The following is a 24686-nucleotide window of genomic DNA, read 5'->3' as shown; positions in this document are numbered from 1 at the left end:
TCCGAATAATAGGATTTGTCCAAGTCTGAAAAATAGCCATTCGTTTCTGCAATCACCTCCTCGTTTGAATAAAATCTTTTTACCACCAGCCATTTCTTCATATTGGGGAACAAATAGTAGTCCGAGGGAGCCAAGTCTGGAGAATAGGGGGGATGTGAAACGAGTTGGAACCCTATTTCCATTAATTTTGCGACCACAACTGCTGAGGTGTGAGCTGGTGCGTTGTCGTGATGGAAAAGGACTTTTTTGTGGGTCAATCGTGGGCGTTTTTCTTGCAGCTCGGTTTTCAAACGGTCCAATAACGATGAATAATATGCACCTGTAATAGTTTTATCCTTTTCCAGATAGTCGATGAGGATTATTCTTTGCGAATCCCAAAAGACAGTCGCCATAATTTTTCCGGCCGAAGGAACGGTCTTCGCCTTTTTTGGCGCACATTCCCCCTTGGTAACCCATTGTTTAGATTGTTCTTTGGTCTCAGGAGTGTAGTGATGTATCCATGTTTCATGCACAGTGACGAAACGACGCTTAAAGTCCTGCGGATTCTTCTGGAACAGCTGCAAACCGTCCTTGCCACACTTCACACGATTTCGTTTTTGGTCAAGCGTGAGCAATCGCGGCACCCATCTTGCGGATAGCTTTGTCATGTCCAAATGTTGATGCAAAATATTATGTACCCGTTCATTCGAGATGCCCACAGCACTAGCAATCTCACGCACCTTCACTCTTCTGTCATCCATCACCATATCATGGATTTTATCAATGATTTCTGGAGTAGTAACCTCAACAGGGCGTCCATAACGTTCAGCGTCACTTGTGCCCATATGGCCACTCCGAAAATTTTGAAAACACTTATAAACTGTTCTAATCGAAGGTGCAGAGTCACCAATATGTTTATCAAGCTTCTCTTTAGTCTCCTGAGGCGTTTTGCCTTTCATAAAGTAGTGTTTAATCAACACACGAAATTCTTTTTCGTCCATTTTTTGAAAATCACTCGACTTCCTCAATTCAAACGAATGCCAAACACAAAGAAATAGACCGATCTGGCTGAATCTTGGTGTGTGTTCTTCCAAGAGATGCTACTAACTAAACATAACCTCGATACGCGCCAGTGGTGCTATTTCTCTGACTTTGCAAGGACTTTTCAAACGACCCTCGTATTTTGTAACCCTTCAACTGTTACCATAATGGATGGACGAACGGCACAAGTCTCTTTGATTGATGAACTGAACGAAATTGGAGCCAAAACACAGAAAAATAAATAGCGACGAACAAAAAAGGAGAAAATTAGTTAAAAAAATATAATTAGATTTTAGTTACAAACTTTTTAATTACCTTGATTAATTTGTTCATTTAAGAAATCCTAACTTCATTATTCATAATGCCGACCTAAAGATCACCTTTAAACTTTCAAAACTTCTTGTGGTAAAGAAGAAGAAGCCTTTGGAGGCTCAGATTATTTCCATTACGCCACAATAACTTTATCCCACGAAGATGCTACAAAACTTTTTAAAACGTTTGATGCCACAAAACTTAACTAATATCAGTAACTCGAGGGAAGAAAAAAAATGAAAGCACAAAATCGAGTTCACAGAGAAAAAAATCTTATTTAAAGTTAAAATTAATACTTACAAATAAAAAAGGTAATATTTTTGAAATGAACGAACTTTGCAACCAACTTACCTGAAACAAGTGAAACAATATTAAATTAGTTGTAAATTTAGAATGTTCTTTATTTATTTCATGCTTTACCTTACAACACTGCATTGCCAATCCGGAATCAATTTGACTCCAAAAAAAATAGGAATGTTCTCTGTTTGCCTACATCTCATAGCTATCCCGAAATGCTCTTAGATATGCTATCCCCACTCTCTCACCATTTGATAGTCACGAGCTGAAGACCGTGGAATTCTTAGTTTCTTTTTGCAGATTGGTTTACTTGAATCATAAGAGTCATTTTGACTCCAGATTGGCATTACACGCAACTACACTCAGCAGCAAAAAAAACCGGACACTTAATCTTTTTTATATTAAAAGCTGATTATCAGTGAAGTGTTTGCTTTTGTGGGTAATCTGGTTATTACAGAGAAGGAAGGGTCTAAGTCCATTGAACTAATCCCGTCAGGATTAGTAGGGCACGAGATAAGACTCAGATGTGGCTTAGATTTGTCTTGAGGCTGCTTTACCTGACGGAACTCTTCTAAACTGTAAGTAGGTTTTCGCACCTATAAAGATCTTTAATTTATTAACCGCGCCTTTCTGTCATTAATAGACGTGATTTTTTTTATTTTGGTCCAGAATAATGGTTCTTTCGAATGTAGACGTAGCCCGAGCTGATGCCTTGGCAAGAGAAGGCCGGAGCGTCCGATCTATCGCAGAAACCCTTGGAGTAGCGAAGTCCGCCATTAATGATGCACTCCGGCGTTTCCGGGAGACTGGCAGTTATGAACGGAGGGCTGGCAGTGGCCGACCAAGGGCCACAACTGAAGTTGACGATCGATTTATCACGCTATCAGTATTGAGAGACCGCCATTTAACTGCTCCTGAGGTTCGGGACAGGCTTCAAATGGCGCGAAATACGCGTGTTAGCTCGGATACAGTACGGTGGAGACTGAGGGAGCGTGGACTGGAAGCAAGGCGCTCCGCGACAGGGCTCCCAACTCCTGGAAAGGCATCGTAAAGAAAGGCGATTATTTGCCGACCAGCATTTTCATTGGACTGTAGAGCAATGGAAAACAGTTTTATTCACAGAAGAGTCTCGCTTTGGTCTATAACACTCAGACGATCGAGACAGAGTGTGGAGACGATCAGGGGAGCGATTTTCTCAATGTACTCTTCGCGAGTCACGACCTTTCGAAAGGAGATCAGTTATGGTTTGGGGTGGAATCAATTTCCACGCCCGTACTGAACTGATTTTTAATGATAATGGCTCTGACTGCTCGGAGGTACATTGAGAAAGTGCTCCTAGAGGCTGTGATCCCGTTGGCTCCATTTATTGGTGATATAATGCTCGCCCACATATCGCCAGAATTGTTGCCGAATACTTGGAGCAAGTGGGAATCACAGTTCTGGACTGGCCTGCACGAACTTCCGATATGAATCCTATAGAACATTTATGGGATAATTTAGGAAGGCGTGTTAGATATCGTCATCCTCCTCCTAGTAACTTAAATCAGCTCCAAATTGCTCTTCGTGAAGAATGGGATGCTCTGCCGCTGGAGCATCCCAAAATTTAATTTCTTCTATGCCTGACAGGATTAGGGCCCTTCGCCGTAGAAGAAGGAGAAATACCCGCTATTAGAAGAACATCCCTTGTCAGAAAACCTGATATAAATGAAGAATAAAGTTTAAAAAAAATGTGTTAATTTCTTATTTTTTCTTTATTTTATAATTTTGTGTTAATAATTAATAAAAATTAGTCATTTGTAGCAGATTTTGTGTAAATAACTTATAAATAAACCAATTCTTACCATAAATTAAAAAGATTAACGTATTTAACAAAATTATGAGACCAAATCTGAGTGTCCGGTTTTTTTGTGCTGTTGAGTGTATGTAGGAGTCATTTCGACTCCTGATTGGTAATATAAGTAGATTTTCTGTTATTATCTTGACTCCTGATTACCAATTTGGTCTGCTCTTACAAGGAAATTTACTTCTACTTCAAACCTTCTGCTGCCTCCCTCGCGAAGAATTCTGAGATTTTCCTCTTGATATTTTTGAGTGTCATAAAATTTTTATTTCCATGAAAGCAAGATTCATTCATTCCTTCTTAAGCCAAATGTTGCAGCGATATCGAACAAAGGGAAGCTCAATAAACTGGGTTGCTACACTCATCTTTACATAATGATTCAGTGAATCGAAATTTGTGTGCTAATCGTAAAACTTGAAGGTAGTCATTGTGTTTCTTTTTTAATGTGATCAACATTTATTGCCTAAAAGCTTCTCTATTGCCTAAAATTTTCATAGAAAAGCCTCTTTCTAGAATTGATTTTCTGTCCGAATTGCAGCAAAAACTTGAAGCGAATTGGGTAATTTCCTGATCCGTGTCAACAGCGCACAGTAATTGAGAAAAAATAGTGGATGTAATTAAAAAAAATGAAAATGTCCCTGATCAGAAGGCAGTCCAGTCATGGTTCTAGAAAATACTGAAATTACTGCGATCCTAACTTGAAGTTAATTCTGCGTGAAATGTTAAAGCCGATTTGTGGACAAAATTTGTTTTTTCGTTCTTAATTCCTATTCTTTCTCATCCTTTAAAGTAAATTTTATTATTAAAATTGAAATCAACGTAAAAAAAAGATAAAAATAAATTATGGAGTCAATATGACTCCACATTGGCAATAACTGACTAAGTTCGAGCATTGGCAATGCAGTGTTAAAACTGTCAGGTAGGGCAGTTGTATATCGGGTGGTCGCAAAAAACTATAAGAAAAACAGTAATGTTAAAAAACACCCAACTTTGACCATTTTTTTTTCTCTTTTTCTATAAAAGATAAAATTCCCAAATTTTCTTTAAATTATAGGGCAAATCCTCCTTTATAACTGTATTTTTTTGCAACCACCCATATTTAATAGATTTCTAGAAAAAGTAGCTGAAAATGAAAAAAACTATATTTTCAAAAAATTGACGTTTTATTTAAATATTGACTTGAAATAAACTTAGAAATTAATTTCCCATAAAGTTACTCATTCAGTACATATTTTTAAATAAATATCTAAAGAAAGATAAAAAGCTGTAACCTTACATTCTTAAGATAAATTCAACGCAGTTTTATGAACGCAATTAACTTGTGTACATCACAAGGCCGATAGTGTCACGCTTTCTCAATCACGTTTTATTTCCGTCAAGTTACTATTTTTCCACATCAAATAATAGGCTAATGAACTTTTTAAAAATAATATTTGACAATGAATTAACGTTAAAAAATTCAGAAAGTGGGAGAGTAAAAAAATTGTGTGTTATACACATATATACGTATATATTTTATAAAACAGAAACAAAACAAATCTCCTTTGTTTTGTAAATTGGATTTACGTAACAGAAAGCAGAAGTGTACTACTAACGTTGGTAACAGAACAATACTGGTTTACCTTCACCCTGGTATATAGATATATATATTCACACATGCCATCTGTATTTATTCTCCGTAGTAAGTACAATATTAATCTGCCTAAGTAACCTTCGTATAACCTTCTCTTATTCTTTTGTGTAAATGTTTATCCGCAATTGTGATAATCATGTTAAGTGATGTATAGAGTGTATATACAGCTGAGCTTTACTTTTTAATTTCAAATTTTATGTAAGTAAATGATACTTAATAAAATTAAATCAGACTCCCTCAAAAAATACATTTTATTTTTTTGCGTTTATTTTTGCTACAATCAGCGCGTTAGCGCTATAAGTAACAGTGATAACCGAGTAACAAATGATAAGGTAACGAGTGGAGAAGTTACCCAGTGGTAACACTCCAAAACATTAGGCTATTAATCGCTCTCTTCACTGGAGAGGAGATCACGAGGCCCACTGTCTTTTAAGACGTCTTGTCCAGGTTGTCAGGAAGAGTTATTGAAGAAAGATATTGGAGCTAGAGGATTTATATGAGTTTGCAGATTGAAGTGGAGTTTTCTATATCGTGTTTTAGCAACTTGGGTGACAAAAGGAATGTTAAGGTCAGTGTGTATAGTCCAGGTTGGAGCGTGTACAATAGTTCGAAGTATTTTAGATTGTAGCGATTGAATCCTTTGGAGATTGAAGCGTTTGGTTGAACCTTACAGCTCTATTCCATACGCCTAGGTGTTTTTTTTTTTTTTTAAATAGAAGTAAAAATCAGTCTTTTGTTGTCCAGAGAGAGTTTTGATCTATCGTCTAAGAGTCTTTTAAGTAGTCGATAGCGTCTGTTTAGTTCTGTTCTTTTAAGTCTAGTGTGGGGATTCCAAGAAAGTCTTCGGTCTAAGTAAAGCCCAAGGTAGCGGGCAACGCTCACTACTGGTAGAGGTGTTAGGTTATAGAAGACTGGAGGAAGAGTAATGCGCCGAAGAGTGAAGGTGATATTTTGAGACTTGCTTTCATTAAGTTTAATAGCCCATCTCTTGAACCACTGGAGAAAATCTTAAAATAAAGAATCATTCATACAGTAAAGTATTTCCGGGTAGAACCCAATTTTGAAAATTTTGGGATGACTGCAATAGCTCCTTTTACAAGTAAAGTAAGAAAAGTAAAATTAAAAGATAAATAAATAAATAATTATTTAAAAAAAATAAAATTCACTATAAACTATAGTGGAACCAAAAAGTAAACTAAAATTGTGGAAAATATTCTGCTCGCTAACTGAAACAGTGAATTTCCCAGACACTTTCCCACACTAAGCCAAATAGAAACTAGAGAGCAAAATTTAATTAAAATGCAATCTACAAAAAGGATACATATATATATATATATATATATAAAAGAAAACAGATGGCTACAAAATAAGTTTACGCGAAAGAAGAGGAAAAATTTAAAACCAGACAGACAGAAAAAATAAATAATAAAGGACAATAAGGAGTGCGTGCATCTGGCAGAACTATTTCACAGGATTTAAGCACAAACGGTGCTGCGGCGGTCGGTGGTAACTGCACTTGATGGTTACTTGAAATTATCTGGCAAGAAATATTATGAATTAAATAAAGTTTATGTGCTGGGAGACGAGGCGCAGCACAAAGTCATCTTGCAGTTGAACTATTTTTTAAAAATATTCCATGCATGTAGGATTAAACAATTCTAAGAGTTTAAGATGTGTTTAACTATGTGAATCACTAACAGATACACAACAAGAAAGTAATGAATGAGTTTTTGTTGTATACTATGGCTGAGATCTTCACTCTGTATCAGATTCTGGATATCCATTACACATAGAGAGAGCATTCTGCCCCCAACTATAGTAGGGGAGAGGGGGCACCTTTGAACAGTATTAATTTCTCGCCAAATATTTAAAAAATTTATGATTGGTAATTTTCTCCATATGTTGTGGTAGACCTGTTGTATAATTAGCAGAGTTTCCCTTCGTTTTCATTGTTTGGTAAAGTCAGAATTGAGGAATCTTATATTTTGTAAGGAGGAAGTAAAATTTTTGTTGCAGCTTTGGAAGTGGATTGGTGAAGATTGTGGTGGACAAGGTGTAAAGAAAGTATTGTTAGTCCATATTAACATTTTGAATTCGTATTTTTAAATCTAGTATTTACAAAAGTCTATTTACTTGCAAAATGTGTTGGATATTATATTTCCTTTTATGGAAGGAGAGGGGGCACATTTCAACATCTCCAGTTAAAATGTGCCGCCCTACCGACCTGCAAGTTTGTGACTTTTTTTTTTGTTTAATCGCAGAGAAGGGGAAAGTGGTCCGAACCTACATTAAGAAGCGCAACAAACCGAATATTTTGTTCAAACTTCCTAGACCCATCACACTTCGGGTACAACATCCCGAACTGAGTCATTCTTGATTTTTGAACTAGATTTCAGTGGTTTAAAAGAGAAAGTAATGTAGTAGTGAGAGAAGTAACTGATAGAAGGTAGATTCAGAGTAACTTAATATCATTTCTTTCAATTTTATATTGTGTTCAAAGCTACCCCACCAGTGGGGCAGATATTAACATTTGGCACAAAATTTTTAAATTAAAAAAATATAGATACGTATGTAAAGTACCAACTTTTTATTGATATAGATCTGTTAAGAAGACTTGAAAGTTGTAGAAAACAAAATAAAAAGGTTCAATAAAACGATTCTGTGCATTCTTTAACAGAAAATGCGATCATTTTGAACAAGCGGCGAGCTCACAGGTACTAGTCCAGTATCCAGCGCGACAATAATGTTACTTGTGATCTTCCCAGCTCCAAATAATAATTTCGGGTGGATGCAATGGACTTCACATTATATATTATATTATCTACGACTAGGCGCAAGAATAAGATTGCGTTACCCCATGTCTATCAATTTTAATTCCCATTCTTCGACTCCAACAAACCAAAAAAATTACCAGCGACGATGTAGTGAGTAAACAATAAATTTGTGCAAGATTCTGCAAATATCGTTTAGATTTTGTCCGTTCATATTATACTAATTCCAAAAATATTGTAGCAATCATTGTTAGAACTGCAAATCTTAAAACGAATCTTGTTATTCATAAAATTTGAATAATCCCCTTTAATATTAACGCTAACATTAAAATGAATTCCAAATCAAAGATAATTCGTGTTCTTTCTCCATAGTTTTTACGATTGGACGAGCTTAAACGAAGCGAGTGAAGATTGGAGTAACTATGTGTGTATCACGGAGAGGGGAACGGCCCGTAATTGGACGCTTAAACTTTCTAAAGCTTAATACATGCGCAGATCGGATTAAAGATAATGGGCTGTAAAAATGTTCTATATTTCCTAACATTACTCTAAAATATTGTATAGATAGATTGTTAAGAGGTGGAAAGAGATAAAACTTGGATGTAAGAATGACCATGAATGGCTGAATGGGCAGCCATTCGTCTGTGATATTGTTGGTCATATTAGTGATTTCTCAATTAGGGCGTTTAGGAGATCAACTTAAGAAATGGATTTGGAAGGCTAAGAATTAGAAAAACGTTTTATTGTTCATTGTTTTTGATGAGTAATTAGTTAATTCAGAAGGAAAAAACTAATGACTGGAATTGTCATCATTAATTCTTCCTTTTCTTTATGGTGTTAGTAATCGTCAGCATACGTAACCACTTCTAGGCCATCAGTTCTTAATCTGGAGCCTATCGGCTCTCCGGTGATGGCAGAATCTTCTACCAAATTGTCCATCAAATGTTAATATCAAACACTGTTTGGGGGCCTTCAGCAACTTAGTAAGTTAGCAACTACTACTGCTCTATGTCTGGAGGCCGACCGAGCACTGAAATTACCTCAGATGATGGATGATGACGTACCTTAAATTAAGGAATCTTTCCTTCAAAGAATACGACTCGAGGATTAGCATGACTCTAAAACGAAAAAATTTGCAGAAAATGCTAATTTCTACTATACAGGTTGTTCATTTTAAGGTGCCTCCTCGGATACAGAGAATAGTTGACCTTCTGGATTACCTAGCTTGCGAGCCAGAGAGGAGGCACCTATGAAGGCACCAGTACATGCTGCACAAGCTGTGTAAAGTGCATTATTTGATAAATTAAGGAATAAGTTTGATTCTTAAATGGATCACTTAAATATGTGGCAGGAGGTTTCCAATTTTTTTTTTTTGTAATTAAACACAACTCTCCCAAAATTACCAAATAATTATCAAACCTTCTTGTTTGTAACAGATGTAAAATTAATTTTTAGCCATTTTGTGTATGCTTTAGAACATCTAAAGCTCCTTAACATTTGATTTTTCTTAGAAAATCACTCGGAAAACGACTTATTTCCCGGTATTAAGAAAATTACTAGCTTTACTGCCTTGGCAATATTTTCAGAAGATAGGGGGATGAAAAAATACATAAAAATGATCTATCGCGTGCTCTTCTTTCTCTTTGATAACAAGTTAAAAAATTGAAATATGATTAATAAATATCAGCTGCTAACCCTTAGATTTTCTCTTCCTAGGAGCTTCTTACAGCTCACTGTCCGGTGATGGACAGTGTTGTCTGTAACGAGAGAACACAGTCCGGAGGCCGGCAGTGCACTGAAAAAAGCTCCGAGCGCTAATAACCTGATTTTGAAATGGCCTAGCACCTTTAATTTTAAAGATATCGAATTGCGGTTTCCAGTTTCTTTCATACATTTTTATACTCTTTAAAACTGTGTACATGAAAATGGGGGTCAATTGCGAACCCTCACTTTTGGTCGCGCGTCAGCCGTGTATGCGGGCAGGAATCTAAAATCAAGTTGTGAAACTAGAGGTGACGGGCAACAAATTTTTTCCTCTACCATTTTTTGCTCAGATCAACCGTTTAAGCATGAAATGCATTTGTGCCGTCTTAAAATGAACACCCTGTATAAATGTTTAATACACCATCAAACAATTAGCAACAAAAATAATTGTAATAATCAACAATTTCCTTTAAGCTAAGTATTCAGTTCACCAAAAGTTTTCCAGAAAACTTAAAATTTAAAGCGTCTCTGAAGGAGGTGGTGAAGTGAAGCTCTAAAGTGTAAGGCGCTGACGTAACGCTCTAATAATAAGGCTGACTTTATCCGTCGCAGAACGCATCATTTGATGGGACAGGATTTATCAACTTCTAATCAATCTGAAACCATCACGAACAATAAAAATACGAAACGTGAAACGAGGAAAATAATTAATGATACTGCCTAGCACTGCGACCGCATCCATAATTCTAGTATAATATTTACGAGCTTTAAATGTGACGCTGAAATTCAAATTTGGCAGCTTCACGTCTATCTAGCATAGTTTTTTGGAGTTTTCAAAAAAAGTTAAAAAAAATAAATAAATAAATACTATCTACAAATACTTTAAAATGATTATTTATTTTACTAGCTGATAGTTTACCCGAAATCGCCGTAGAGACACCCTGAGCACGGCCAAGAAATGGACGTTCGCCAACTCGCCTGTATTGATTTGGTGAAAGCATGTGATAATTTCGCAAGAAAAAATGTTTTGACTGCTATTTGAAGGATGCTAAAAAGGACTAGAGTCTTTACATCGGCTACCTAAAGGGCGAATAAGGACTATTTGTATAGTGTAACAATGGGTACTGCTATTGTTTGCAGTGATGTAACAAAAAGTAATAACAACTAAAACTAAAAGTTTATGCTACCTACATGATTCCATAGAATGAAAATGATGCTGGAAGATGAATTAATCCAATCATAAATTGAAATGCCAATTACGTAGTTGTATAAAAACAATAGAAAAAAAATATAAACTAAAGCACACAATAAACTGAAAATAGAACAGTCGCACACCGTCAGAACTATAAGTATAGACTGAACACTATACAAGAAGCAGCAAAATAAAGTATAGAAGTGGGGTGAGAAGGAATGGTGTACTTAAAATGGTGGACTGAAATAAACCACACACACAGAGAATGATGGGAAGGACGTAGCAATACTCTTTAGTAGTATAAGGGGTATAAGGGGCAACAGCCGGCGAGCACACCCAATAAACAGGAGAAAGGGACAAGGAGAACCCCAGACCAGCCCTTCGCAAGTCCCAACCATAAAGGGAGAAACGAGAGGACGTTGCTCACACTATCATCGTGGACGAGGGTGGAAGAAATCTTCACGCACCCCTCCACTGACTCGCATAGTTAGTGCTAGATCAGTGACAGACGAACAGCCAGGACGATATCGATTACTAGGAGGGGGTACAGTGTGTAACACTTGTCCTACTGTTATGCTTTACTATATTGGCGACTGTAACTCCCGATGACGTGGCCTTCTAAATTGTAAATACAGGTAAAAATGAAACTATCGGAAGGTAATGTTTTACTCAACTACAACCTCGACATACACAAGACAAATCTAATACAACTTTTTATTTGTACCAATCAATTATTGAGGGTCATATTGTAAACATACTCGACTTCTTAGGCTCCACAATAGCCGAGCGGCTAGAAGCGAGGCCCGCAAAGCTGAGAAGTATTGTTGTTGGTTTAGTAGGTTAGATCCCCGGTCTTTAGGCCTTAGATTTTATTTAATATTCAATATGAGAAATTTATAGTTAATTAAGTTTGCCAGTTGGGGAAGTAAAGGGCACCGGAAAAAAAATACGTCACTACTTTACTAGATTGCTTGAACGACGCGTGAACTCACGCTTGGAAGCAAAAGAACTCACAATAATACTATAATAGTTCCAGGCGCCACGGTAGCCGAGCGGTTAGAGGCGAGTCCTGTGAAGCTAATATGTATTGTAGTACTTGGTGCGATCCCCGGTCTCTAGGCCTTGGATTTTTTTTTAATGGTTATTAAAAGAAATTTACAGTAAAATACGTTTGCTAGTTGCCTCCATCCACGACACCTAATTGGTAGTTGGACGTTAAGCGCGCCTGAAAAAATAGGCAATTACTTTACTATTTACTTTTCACTATTATAGATCCCTTTGAACTTGCGGTTGCAAGATTTACGGTTCCATCTCACACTAGGTACAATCAATTCCAGTCTAAAAGTAAAAGTAAAGTAAAGTAATCGCCTATTTTTTCAGGCGGGCTTAACGTCCAACTACCAATTAGGTGTCGTGGATGGAGGCAACTAGCAAACATATTTTACTGTAAATTTCTCGTATTAACAATTAAATAAAATCCAAGGCCTAAGAATGGGGAATCGAACCCAGTACCACAATACATATTAGCTTCGTAGGTCTCGCCTCTAACCGCTCGGCTACCGTGGCGCCCTTAATTCCAGTTTATACCAATTACAAAAATTACCCCAAAATTATTTTTGTGCACTGTATTCAAAAAAAAAAATCTCCATAAAAAAGTCCTCGTCCAACCATGTCTACTCGCTCATTCATTGATTCTCCTCACTGACAATCCTCTTTGGAGACTGTAACGCCGCTGGGGCTCCACGATCATATTTCTTCAGGGAGAAGTTTCGATGGAGCTCCACCACTGGGAGGTATCTCCCCCAGAGCATATTTCACGAACCGACTACAGATTTAATAATAACTTTTTCTATAGAAAAAGAGAACTATATCCACCGGAATGATAGAAGCTGGTGGTAAAAAAAATACTTGTATGAAGCACGTTTCAAAGAAGCAAACATTATACATTTGAACATAAAACCTAACCCGACACGTGAGTTTCGCAAAAAAATTAAAAAAACAAACAAAATGAATTCAAAACGAAAAAAATCCAGAAAATATTTAGGCAAAGAAAATTATAATTAAATAAAACCCAGGATGTAAAAACTCTAAAAGTGGCGATATCTGATGCTCTCGTTGACTTTTATTCCCCTTTTTAGAATCTTTAATTTCCATTGCTCACCCTCTATGTGAATAAGAGTTGAATTTTGTAGAGAATATTTAATTTCTACATGTGATGGGTGCGTATTAAAAACTGCAGTTTACTGTGTATGAGTCTTATTGACATTTTTCCAGAAATCAGTATGGACAACTGTCAACAATTGCTTTGGAGTAGTCAATTCAGAAGGAAATCAAAAATGTTTTGAATTCAAAAAAATTCTGATTTAAATTTCACATAGAGTACAGGGGTCTTCCAGCTGGGTTACGCGGAATCCCTAGAACAGCGTTTCCCGACCTTTTTTGGCTCGCGTACCACTTGGTAGTACATCATGCTAAATTGTACTACTTAGTAAAAATGATTGTATTTCGTGAAATTTCTTATTTATTATTATTATCTTTATTTGTATAGAGATACCATGTATCTGTTACAAAGGAGTTCAAGTTCATGTTCACTTCATAAACTTTGTAGTGTAAGATCTTAGTTTTAAAACTTTTTTAAACAAATAAAAATTGAGTTCATATTTTTCTCTTCAAAATTATTAATTAATTTACAAAGTTCTTCTTTAGGATTATTATATTTGTGCCCAAATCTTCTAAATTAATTTCTTTTAAGCATTCAACTACCTGTAAATACCAATTAAATTTAATGTTGCTTGGATAGAGCTTACTCATTACAATCCAGTCTCTTTAAGCAGATCTTTACATAGTTATCAATTATCATTTGTCATTTGAATACGATTAGGAACTCCGGAGCTCTATCAGTTGTACAAAGACGTCTGCGTAACGCACTTTATAAGAGTCCGGGCGAATGGAGTGGCTAGTCACGTGGAAAGAATGACTGAAAACAGAATGCCGCGCAGATTACTGTTTGGTACACTGTTTGGCCAAAAAAAAAGAGTTGGAAGACCAGGTAGGCATTGGCTCTAGGAGGTTGAGGAAGACTTGAAGACCGTTGGAGTGGATGAATGGAGAAGAAAAGCAAAAAATAGGGATATCTGGAATGACGTTATTCGGAGAGACCAAGGCCCACCTCGGGCTGTAGAGCTACAAGAAGTAAGTAAGAAAGGAATTTTTCACGTAGGAACGAGGTAAGTGGACTGTCTTATTAAAATATTAGATTAATATAATATTTAAATAAAAATTACAATATTAATATAAATTGGATACAAAAATGCAGTTGATTGTAAAAAAATAGGAATTAACTATTCAACTTGACGAAACTACATCTGGATTACCGATCTTGCTCGTTATTGTGAGTTATATCCATGGAACGGCTACTCAAGAAGATCTTCTAATTAGCAAAAGTCTGCCAACCAGAGCCACCGCAGAAAATAGTTTTAATTTAATAGATTCATATTTCAAAAAGCAAGATATATCTTGGGATTTATGTCATGAAGTCTGTACCGATGAAGCCAAAGCAATGCTTGGTAAAACAATTATTCACCGAGGTAAAAATGCTTTGCAATAGAAAACAAGCACAACTAAGTCATTGAAAGAATTTTCTCTTATATTAATTTGTTACAATATCAAAATATTGTTCCTTTTGTTAATTATTCATAAAATTCATATAATTAAAATAAAACCTGATCCGCTACCTCACTATTCATTGTTGGCATTAAGATTAAATAGCCACGTTTACTCTACGGCGGTCGAGACCTGCAAAGCTAATATGCATTGTGGTACTGGGTTCGATTCCCGGTCTTGGCCTTGGATTTTATTTAATGGTTAAATGAGAAATAGTAAAGTACGTTTGCTAGTCGCTTCCGTCCACGACACCTGGTAAATGGTAGTTGGACGTTAAGCCCCGCCTGAAAAAATAGGCGATTACTTTAGTTTACTTTTACTCTACGGCGGGGCTCCTGTCCACCTGTCCTCTTCAACAGCAATCCTCTTCCTTGTACAGATCTGGTGCGCTACCTTGGGCTCTACATAGAAAAACGACTCACGTGGAACCCACACACTAGACTTAAAAGACAAGTAATGACAAAACATGCGAAACTGCTTTACAGACTTCTTGGACGACGCTCTAAATTGCCCATTGAACTCAAACGCTTAATATACAGTACTGTCCTCAAACCTATGTGGACTTACGGACTAGAGCTGTGGGGTTCAGCTAAACCTACAAACATACGGACTGTACAGACATTTCAATCAAAACTCCTCCGACAGATAGCTGACGCTCCTTTCTACGGTGACTAACCTCACTCTTCACAACGACCTCAACATTCCCTTCATAGGCCAACTCGCCAAGACTAAATACCAAAAATTCCATACTGCTCTCTCTACTAACTCAAATCCTCTTGTACAGTCTCTCGCCTCCTCTGACATCCCTAATACTCCTCGCCGACTGAATCGCCAGTGGCCCCGCGACTTCCTTACAGTCTAAACTAAGAACTAAACGCAATCACTCTCCTATCTCTCCTCTCTTCTCATATTCTCCTCCTCATATTCTCCTCTCTCGTACAGAGAGTGCTACCGCTGGGTAGTTTCTCTCCTCCTGCTCTTCCCGCACCAGTTCATCTCATTCACCTCCTATTTACTTATTGTATATATTTATGCGGATTGTAAATTACAAAATAAATACGAAAAAATAAGATTAAATAAAGATACAAGAATAATTTAGCGAATTTTAGTAGAAAAAAAACTTCAATAAACTATTCTATCTGCTACTTAAGCAAGAGGTTCCTTCAAGAAAGACCATGAGCTCTAAGGGTTCCTAAAAGTGCGTGAAAAGGTTGAAGACTACTGGACATAGAGTAAAAAAAATGTTTAGGGAAATTAGAAGAACTGCAAAAACACCAAAAAACTAAACACCAGCTCTTTTTGCATTCACAGACCAGACATTAGCGAATTATTGCACCAAATATAGGGGACCATTTTCCATTAAGACTGGCGCCGACCCTCTACCTAAATCCGTCTAAATTAGGAAATTAAAAAAAAAGAAGCAAAATTCAGTTTGGACAGGAGCCAAAGATTTTCGCATCTATAAATAAACTTACAAAAACTTCTTATTTTCTATCTCACGCATTTTTTGTAGCCACAATTTAATTCTAATAAATCAATTATGATATTTAAAATAAAATCATTAATTGAATTTCAACTACAGCACATTGACATTTTTAGTATTGAATTTTAAATGAACAAAAAGTAATATATTATGACGTAAATAATTGAAATGTCCTCCCATATTAATATGGAATAACTAGCAACACCAATTTATTTAAATTAAATCATAATCAAATTTAAATTAGCCGAGAATCATTCACATGTAAATGGATATGATGGGATAAAGAATATTAGCCATTGATATCGATTTAACGCTCCACTAAACAGATTAAATACTACTCGAAATCGATATTTCCCATAAATCGATAGTATTGTAAGACAAAGTATTGGTAAAGGCGTGAAAAAAAAAAAACGGGAGCCATATTCAAGCATTATGAATCTTTGAAAATTAAAACAAACTCAGAATACGCTTCTGATAAATCATTCTTAAAACATGAATATATTGATTGTTAAACTTAGGATGGAAGATTAGCGAGGAATCGGTCAAATAAAACAACTCGTCTCTTTGCCAACGTTTCGACAAATATATTGCCCTCTTCAGGGCCTGGATATCACAAATGCAAAACAATTTACAGAGTCAGTAATATAGAAAAAAACAGTAAAAATCAGTAATATAAACATAAACTGTAAAATACAATAAATTTTTTTATAATTACTGAAACTTAAGTGGCTATGCGGGTTGGTTGAGTTACTCGTACAGAAACTAAGAGCCAGAAATGGAGAAGCAGGTATTTACGAGGGTCGTTTGAAAAGTCCGTGCAAAGTCAGAGAGATAGCACTACTGGCGCGTATCGAGGTTATGTTTAGTTAGTAGCATCTCTTGGAAGAACACACGCCAATTTACAGCCAGATCGGTCTATTTCTTTGTGTTTGGCATTCATTTGAATCGAGGAAGTCGAGTGATTTTCAAAAAATGGACGAAAAAGAATTTCTTGTGTTGATTAAACACTACTTTATGAAAGGCAAAACGCCTCAGGAGACTAAAGAGAAGCTTGATAAACATTATGGTGACTCTGCACCTTCGATTAGAACAGTTTATAAGTGGTTTCAAAATTTTCGGAGTGGCCATATGGGCACAAGTGACGCTGAACGTTCTGGACGCCCTGTTGAGGTTACTACTCCAGAAATCATTGATAAAATCCATGATATGGTGATGGATGACAGAAGAGTGAAGGTGCGTGAGATTGCTAGTGCTGTTGGCATCTCGAATGAACGGGTACATAATATTTTGCATCAACATTTGGACATGACAAAGCTATCCGCAAGATGGGTGCCGCGATTGCTCACGCTTGACCAAAAACGAAATCGTGTGAAGTGTTGCAAGGGCGGTTTGCAGCTGTTCCAGAAGAATCCGCAGGACTTTAAGCGTCGTTTCGTCACTGTGGATGAAACATGGATACATCACTACACTCCTGAGACCAAAGAACAATCTAAACAATGGGTTACCAAGGGGGAATCTGCGCCAAAAAAGGCGAAGACCGTTCCTTCGGCCGGAAAGATTATGGCGACTGTCTTTTGGGATTCGCAAGGAATAATCCTCATCGACTATCTGGAAAAGGGTAAAACTATTACAGGTGCATATTATTCATCGTTATTGGACCGTTTGAAAACCGAGCTGCAAGAAAAACGCCTACGATTGGCCCACAAAAAAGTCATTTTCCATCACGACAACGCACCAGCTCACACCTCAGCAGTTGTGGTCGCAAAATTAATGGAAATAGGGTTCCAACTCGTTTCACATCCCCCCTATTCTCCAGACTTGGCTCCCTCGGACTACTATTTGTTCCCCAATATGAAGAAATGGCTGGCGGGAAAAAGATTTTATTCAAACGAGGAGGTGATTGCAGAAACGAATGGCTATTTTTCAGACTTGGACAAATCCTATTATTTGGAAGGGATCAACAAACTAGAGCAGCGTTGGACGAAGTGTATAAGCCTAAAAGGAGACTATGTTGAAAAATAAAAAAGGTTTACCCCAAAAAATTAAGTAGTTTTTATTTTTGCAAGGACTTTTCAAACGACCCTCGTATATACAGATATAGCGGGACTTACACGGGAATTTTGGTAATTACAATTGGACAGATACAGTAGGCTAATTACAACAAAAGAGTAAATATAATAAATATTGGGAAATTTCTTTAAACAACAAAAACCGTTAAACACAAAACACAGGAGAAACCAAATAACCCTTATGCACTAAATAACAAATAACCAAAAGATTAGAAGTAAATTTAAAAAACCCAGCAATAATTATGTACAAAATTTTGGATATCTATTTATTTTTTAATGATAAAATTGTAGCAATTGGCTAAATTCGAGTCCTAAAGTTAACTGTGTTGTTCTGTTTTACTATGTGGCACATTTCTAGAAAGTTACATTTGTATTGGTTCTTTTCCCTATCGAGTGCTCTCACATTCTGGAAGTCAAAGTTATGTTTACTCGTATTTTCAATGTGGTGTCTAAGTAGCGCGGTGGATTCTTAAAACATATTCTAAAAATAGCTGAGACAAATTTGACTCATCTGATCTATCAAATTTACTTGACTAGTTACAATATTTTGTACGATCTAAATACAAATTATTTTTCCTTAAATTTATTTGATTATTATTAAAATTATTTTTTAGATACTTTATTTTCGCCTCTATCTATTTATGTGGAAGAGAAACCCTTTAAGCTCGATTAGCATGACAAAAAATGTCCACATGAATGGATCATATACATCAAAAGAATCAAAATAATATTTTATTAGAAAATTTTGTGAAAAGTACAAGGAAGGTCATGAGCGGCCATCGATTATTCGAGGTATTACGGGTGACCTAGACAATAAATACCTTGACCTGGTGCTGTTCACCAGATCGTTTTATAAATTTTATTTTTTGGTTAATTAATAAAAAATTACTATATTATTATTTTTCTGTTACTAAATAAGGTAAGTAATGGGATTGTGCCAAATTTTTATATTTCTAGAGGTTCTAAGACCATTTTTGGCTGTATTTTACAAAATGTCTACAAAGTGGAAAAAATAAGGAAGCTGAAAGTTTAGATTGCGTCTTGAGAAGATTCATTCGGCTGTGAATTAGTGACCAAATATCTTTTAAAAGGAAGTTACTTCTTTATTGGTTAAATTTTGCACAATATTTTCTGTGATTGGGGTTGGTAAGCTTCCCTCAGTAAAGAAATATCTCAGTATATTGCATGGTTCTGTGTCTAGTATAATAATATAATGGGTTGTCCGGAAAATAATGCAGAATTTTATGTTTTCCTTAAAATATCCCGCCAAATAGTAAACTGTTTATGTTTGTTGGACTTTAGACTTTTTTAAATGTAAACACTTATTAATCTGTAACATTTTGCTACTTGGAAATAATTCAGTCTTTACTAAGATATCAAAACGTGATTTTCGCATAATTTTGTTTTTACGAGTTCAAATTCGGCCGGTACGGGGCCCAAACGGCCAGAAATATCAACGATGTCTGGGGGTAGAAGGTGGTATAAGTGATTGCACTGTTCAACTGGTGGTTCCAGAGATTTCGAGAAGGAGACTTGAGCCTTGAAGACAAAGAAGGTTCGTGGAAGAAGTTCTGCCCTTGATGACGAAGTTCTCCGAGTTTTGGTGGAAGAAAGCCCCAGCACAACTGTTCCGAGAACTGGCAGGGAAACTCAAAGTCAGCAAATCAACCGTCGATGACCGATTTCAAGGCGATTGGAAAAGTGAAAAAAGCTTGAAAGTTGGGTTCCTCACACATTAAACTACAGCCAAAAACTGCACTACTTTGCCGAAACAACAGCGATCCTTTTCTGTCCCAGAATTGTGACTTGCGATGAAATATGAATCCTCTACGACAACAGCAGACGCTCTGGACAGTGTCTTGGCCAAGGAGAAGCAGCAAGACATTTTCCAAAGCCGCCAAATCATCAAAAAAAAAAGGTGATGGTTACTGTTTGGTGGCCTTCATTTGGTCTGATTCATTACAGCTTCTTCTGAAACCATCAATGACGAATCGAATTGTAACCAAATTGACGTAATGCATCAAGAAATTGGCAATAACGAAGCCATCTTTAGTCAATCGAAAGGGAACCCCATTCTGTTGCATGACAACGCTCGGCCACATATCTCACCGTTTGACTTCCCGAAAATTGTTGGAGCTTGGCTATGAGACTCTGCCACATCCGCCCTACTCACCGGACCTCTCGCCTACTGATTACCATTTTTTTTTTAGACACCTGGACCTGGCTATTTACAAAATAAAACATTTATTGACCAAAGAACATTAGAAAATTCGTTTTCTGAATTTATAAATTCTAAGGATTCCAAATTCTATACAGAGGGTATGGGAAAAGTTACCCACACGTTGGCAGAAATGTATAGAAAGTAATGGAGACTATTTTGATTAATAAAAACAGTTATAAATAATTAATTTTTTTTTTCTTTTAAAAATTGTAATTCTGCATTATTTTCCGGGCAATATTGTAAGAGGGGAGTTTTTAGCCAAAATTCCGGAATTCTGAAGGAAAGTCTGCAACCAAAAGTACTATTTTATATATCTATTTGGATTTTGAAATCAATTCAAAATTTAAAGTATTTATTATTCATCGTCTAGCTTTCAGTATTTGCCAAAAATAGATATTTTACATGTTTTGTAGTAAGTTGGCGTTCATGTTGTTTAAACTGTTCGTATCTGTTCAGAAATTTAAACTAGTTTCCGTCTTTGATATGTAAATCTGTTCTAGTTAGTGGTTTTTGCCTCTGATTTTTAGTATCTTTGTGTTTATGGAAATAGTAAGATTGATGATTTTCAGTGCTATGTAAGAAAAGTGCTGTGATTTTCTTTTTATAGTTACCGACTTCTCACTAAGAAGAATATTCAAGACCAACAAAAGGCACATCGACCTTCAACGTTATCAAGGTAAAACAAAATTATAATTTTTAAAAGTATAAGTTAAATAATTTTTTTTAAAATTAAACCGACGTATAAATTATAATCTTTTTCTGTAAAAAATATTTATTGTACATACAGTTGATCTAATCCTCAATAATCTGTCTTCTCTTTGGATTAACAAAATAGGATTAACAATACGAGGGTCGTTTGAAAAGTCCGTGCAAAAATAAAAACTACTTAATTTTTTGGGGTAAACCTTTTTTATTTTTCAACATAGTCTCCTTTTAGACTTATACACTTCGTCAAACGCTGCTCTAGTTTGTTGATCCCTTCCGAATAATAGGATTTGTCCAAGTCTGAAAAATAGCCATTCGTTTCTGCAATCACCTCCTCGTTTGAATAAAATCTTTTTCCCGCCAGCCATTTCTTCATATTGGGGAACAAATAGTAGTCCGAGGGAGCCAAGTCTGGAGAATAGGGGGGATGTGAAACGAGTTGGAACCCTATTTCCATTAATTTTGCGACCACAACTGCTGAGGTGTGAGCTGGTGCGTTGTCGTGATGGAAAAGGACTTTTTTGTGGGCCAATCGTAGGCGTTTTTCTTGCAGCTCGGTTTTCAAACGGTCCAATAACGATGAATAATATGCACCTGTAATAGTTTTACCCTTTTCCAGATAGTCGATGAGGATTATTCCTTCCGAATCCCAAAAGACAGTCGCCATAATCTTTCCGGCCGAAGGAACGGTCTTCGCCTTTTTTTTGGCGCAGATTCCCCCTTGGTAACCCATTGTTTAGATTGTTCTTTGGTCTCAGGAGTGTAGTGATGTATCCATGTTTCATCCACAGCGACGAAACGACGCTTAAAGTCCTGCGGATTCTTCTGGAACAGCTGCAAACCGTCCTTGCAACACTTCACACGATTTCGTTTTTGGTCAAGCGTGAGCAATCGCGGCACCCATCTTGCGGATAGCTTTGTCATGTCCAAATGTTGATGCAAAATATTATGTACCCGTTCATTCGAGATGCCCACAGCACTAGCAATCTCACGCACCTTCACTCTTCTGTCATCCATCACCATATCATGGATTTTATCAATGATTTCTGGAGTAGTAACCTCAACAGGGCGTCCAGAACGTTCAGCGTCACTTGTGCCCATATGGCCACTCCGAAAATTTTGTAACCACTTATAAACTGTTCTAATCGAAGGTGCAGAGTCACCATAATGTTTATCAAGCTTCTCTTTAGTCTCCTGAGGCGTTTTCCCTTTCATAAAGTAGTGTTTAATCAATTTCGTCCATTTTTTGAAAATTACTCGACTTCCTCGATTCAAATGAATGCCAAACACAAAGAAATAGACCAATCTGGCTGTAAATTGGCGTGTGTTCTTCCAAGAGATGCTACTAACTAAACATAACCTCGATACGCGCCAGTCGTGCTATCTCTCTGACTTTGCACGGACTTTTCAAACGACCCTCGTAAGTTTAATGCCTCAAAAAAACAAAAGGGATTAGAATTATTTGTAGATTAAAAATACTCCTGGTTACACTTTGGAAGGCATAAAATTTTGCACAGAAAGATAACTGCAGTTTAATGAAAGTAAATAGTTGTTGGATCCCCCATCTTTACCATTCAATGTAGAACAAGTAACTTTTTTATTACATTATTTTGGAATAGGAACGAATCTGATACAGCAGAATTAGTAAAATTTGTATATAAAGATGACAACACTAAAGTAAACAAAATTTTGTAAGTATACAGTTAGCTATTTATTGTTGGTTAACACGCATGCTCCTATTTTTGGTTCTTATCCTTGATTATTCAGCTCTAGTTACACAGTTTATATTATTTTATTATTTCACAGACAGACTTAGATTTCAATCTTAATGTAACATTATTTTTTATAAAATATCTCATCAAAGTGAGTTAGAAAATGTTTCTTTTTCAATTTATTTTGTAATTTACAATCTGTATACACGTATACAATAGGTAAATATGAAGAGTATGATGAACTGGTGCGGGAGGAGAGCAGGAGGAGAGAAACTACCCAGCGGTAGCACTCTCTATAGGAAAAGGATGACGTTTAGGTCATCAGATTGCGAGGAAGTCGCGGGGCCATTCAGTTGGCGAGGAGGATTATTAGGGATGTCAGAGGAAGCGAGAGACAGTACAAGAAGATTTGAGCTAGTCGAAGAGAGTAGTATGGAATTTTTGGTATTTAGTCTTGGCGTGTTGGTCTATGAAGGGAATGTTGAGGTCGTTGTGAAGAGTGAGGTTAGTCACCGTAGAAAGGAGCGTCAGCTATCTGTTGGAGGAGTTTTGACTGAAATGTTTGCACTGTCCGTATGTTTGTAGGTTTGGCTGGACCCCAGACAGCTCTAGTCCGTAAGTCCACTTAGGTTTGAGGATAGTATTGTATAGTAATCCTTCGAAATGGCAAGATGATTTCTTCTGTTTATCTAATTTTTTATCTGGAATATCGAATACAAATGTAATTCTTCTAGGTAACTTTAATGTGATTATTTCTGATTCGCCATCTCTGCCTGAAGGCCTAGGACTGTAGACTAAAGCACCTCAATTATTACTTTTATATATGGTATATAAGTATGTTTAGTTTATTTTTCCAGAGAAGAATTGGAAAACTTTTTGAACAACTTACTTTTTATTCTTATTCTCTGAGTATCTTTCATCTTTTTCATTTTATAATTGTTTACAGTTTCTTTGTTTTGCTTCTTCTCTCTCTCTCTTTCTTTCTTCGTCCTTATTAATGTATCAATAATATTGACATAAATATCTTTGTCATTCATTTATCTGAATTTATTAATTTTTTGTTTTCTATAAGCAGCAACTCCAGCAGACGGCATTTGCCATGCTGTATACCTTTTGTTCTTGTTACATTTGTATAATTGTATTTAGTTAAATAAAGATCTTAATAATAATAATAGTAATCGTTTGAGTTCAATGGATAATTTGGAGCGTCGTCCAAGAAGTCTGTAAAGCAGTTTCGCACGTTTTGTCATTGCTTGTCTTTTAAGTCTAGTGTAAGGGTTCCACCGTGAGTTGTTTGTCTATGTAGAGCCCAAGGTATCGCACCAGATCTGTACAAAGAAGAGGATTGCTATTGAAGAGGACCAGATGGTCAGGAGCCCCGCCGGAGAGTAAACGTGGCATGCTGTCATTTTAAGGTCTCCATTTTATTTTTTTACGCCACTTCTTTGCCAAGGATTCTATTTTATGTAAGTGTGTATGAAGCTGATGTACTTGTGGCTAATATGGCTGTGTCGTCTGCAGATGTACAGAGTGGTGTAGAGGGTTGTACAAGTATGTCTGATGTGTACACTGTGTAGAGGACGGGGCCAAGTATACGCCCCCACTGTTGAGAAAGAAGAGCTTGCTGAGCCAGTACTGACTTGAAAGAATCTATCTGAAAGCTAGGAGCGCAGAATGAGGTAATATGTTGAGGGAAGATTCTTTAGAAAATGTTAGTGTTAATTTCTAAAGTTATAGAATGGGGTTCTAAAATTTCATGTATTGCTAAGTTATAATTTCACTGAATGAAATTGTTTATTATTTTAGGGCCCATTATTTATTTTAAAAAAAATAAATAAATACATTTCACGGACTGTAAAATATGAATAGCTGTCAAATTGAAATAATAGCTGTCAATATCCTATTTTTAGACGGAAATTCCGTCCAGAAAACCAACTTAGTGGATATTTTCCCAGTTTTATAAAATGATGGGAGTTAAAAAAGAAGAAAAAGAAAAACCAATAGGAAATAGCATTAAACATTTCATTGAAATGGAATGAAAAGAAATAAAAAAATAAAAAAACG

The 24686-nt window shown here is 36.3% G+C and overlaps 1 protein-coding gene across 16 annotated transcripts in view; it reads right to left on the bottom strand.

Moving 5' to 3' along the window:
• Positions 1–24686, bottom strand: part of LOC141453943 (phosphatase and actin regulator 2) — a 365561-nt gene that overhangs the window by 199240 nt on the left and 141635 nt on the right. For 2 of the 16 annotated variants that reach the window (XM_074127595.1, XM_074127596.1), the window contains exon 1: positions 10769–10793. The exons of 13 other annotated variants lie outside the window; for them this stretch is intronic. In XM_074127595.1, the coding sequence (XP_073983696.1) occupies positions 10769–10778 (10 nt within the window). In that variant the 5' untranslated portion in view covers positions 10779–10793. Of the gene's footprint in view, positions 1–10768; positions 10812–24686 lie in introns of those variants that run through there. One more of the 16 variants, XM_074127594.1, reaches the window with a different exon arrangement.

This window comes from Rhodnius prolixus, unplaced genomic scaffold (assembly GCF_049639745.1).
Source record: "Rhodnius prolixus isolate KJV_2025 unplaced genomic scaffold, Rpr scaffold_9, whole genome shotgun sequence".
NCBI lineage: Eukaryota > Metazoa > Arthropoda > Insecta > Hemiptera > Reduviidae > Rhodnius > Rhodnius prolixus.
Note: the sequence above shows the minus strand (reverse complement) of the source record. Positions and strands in the feature narration are given on the sequence as shown.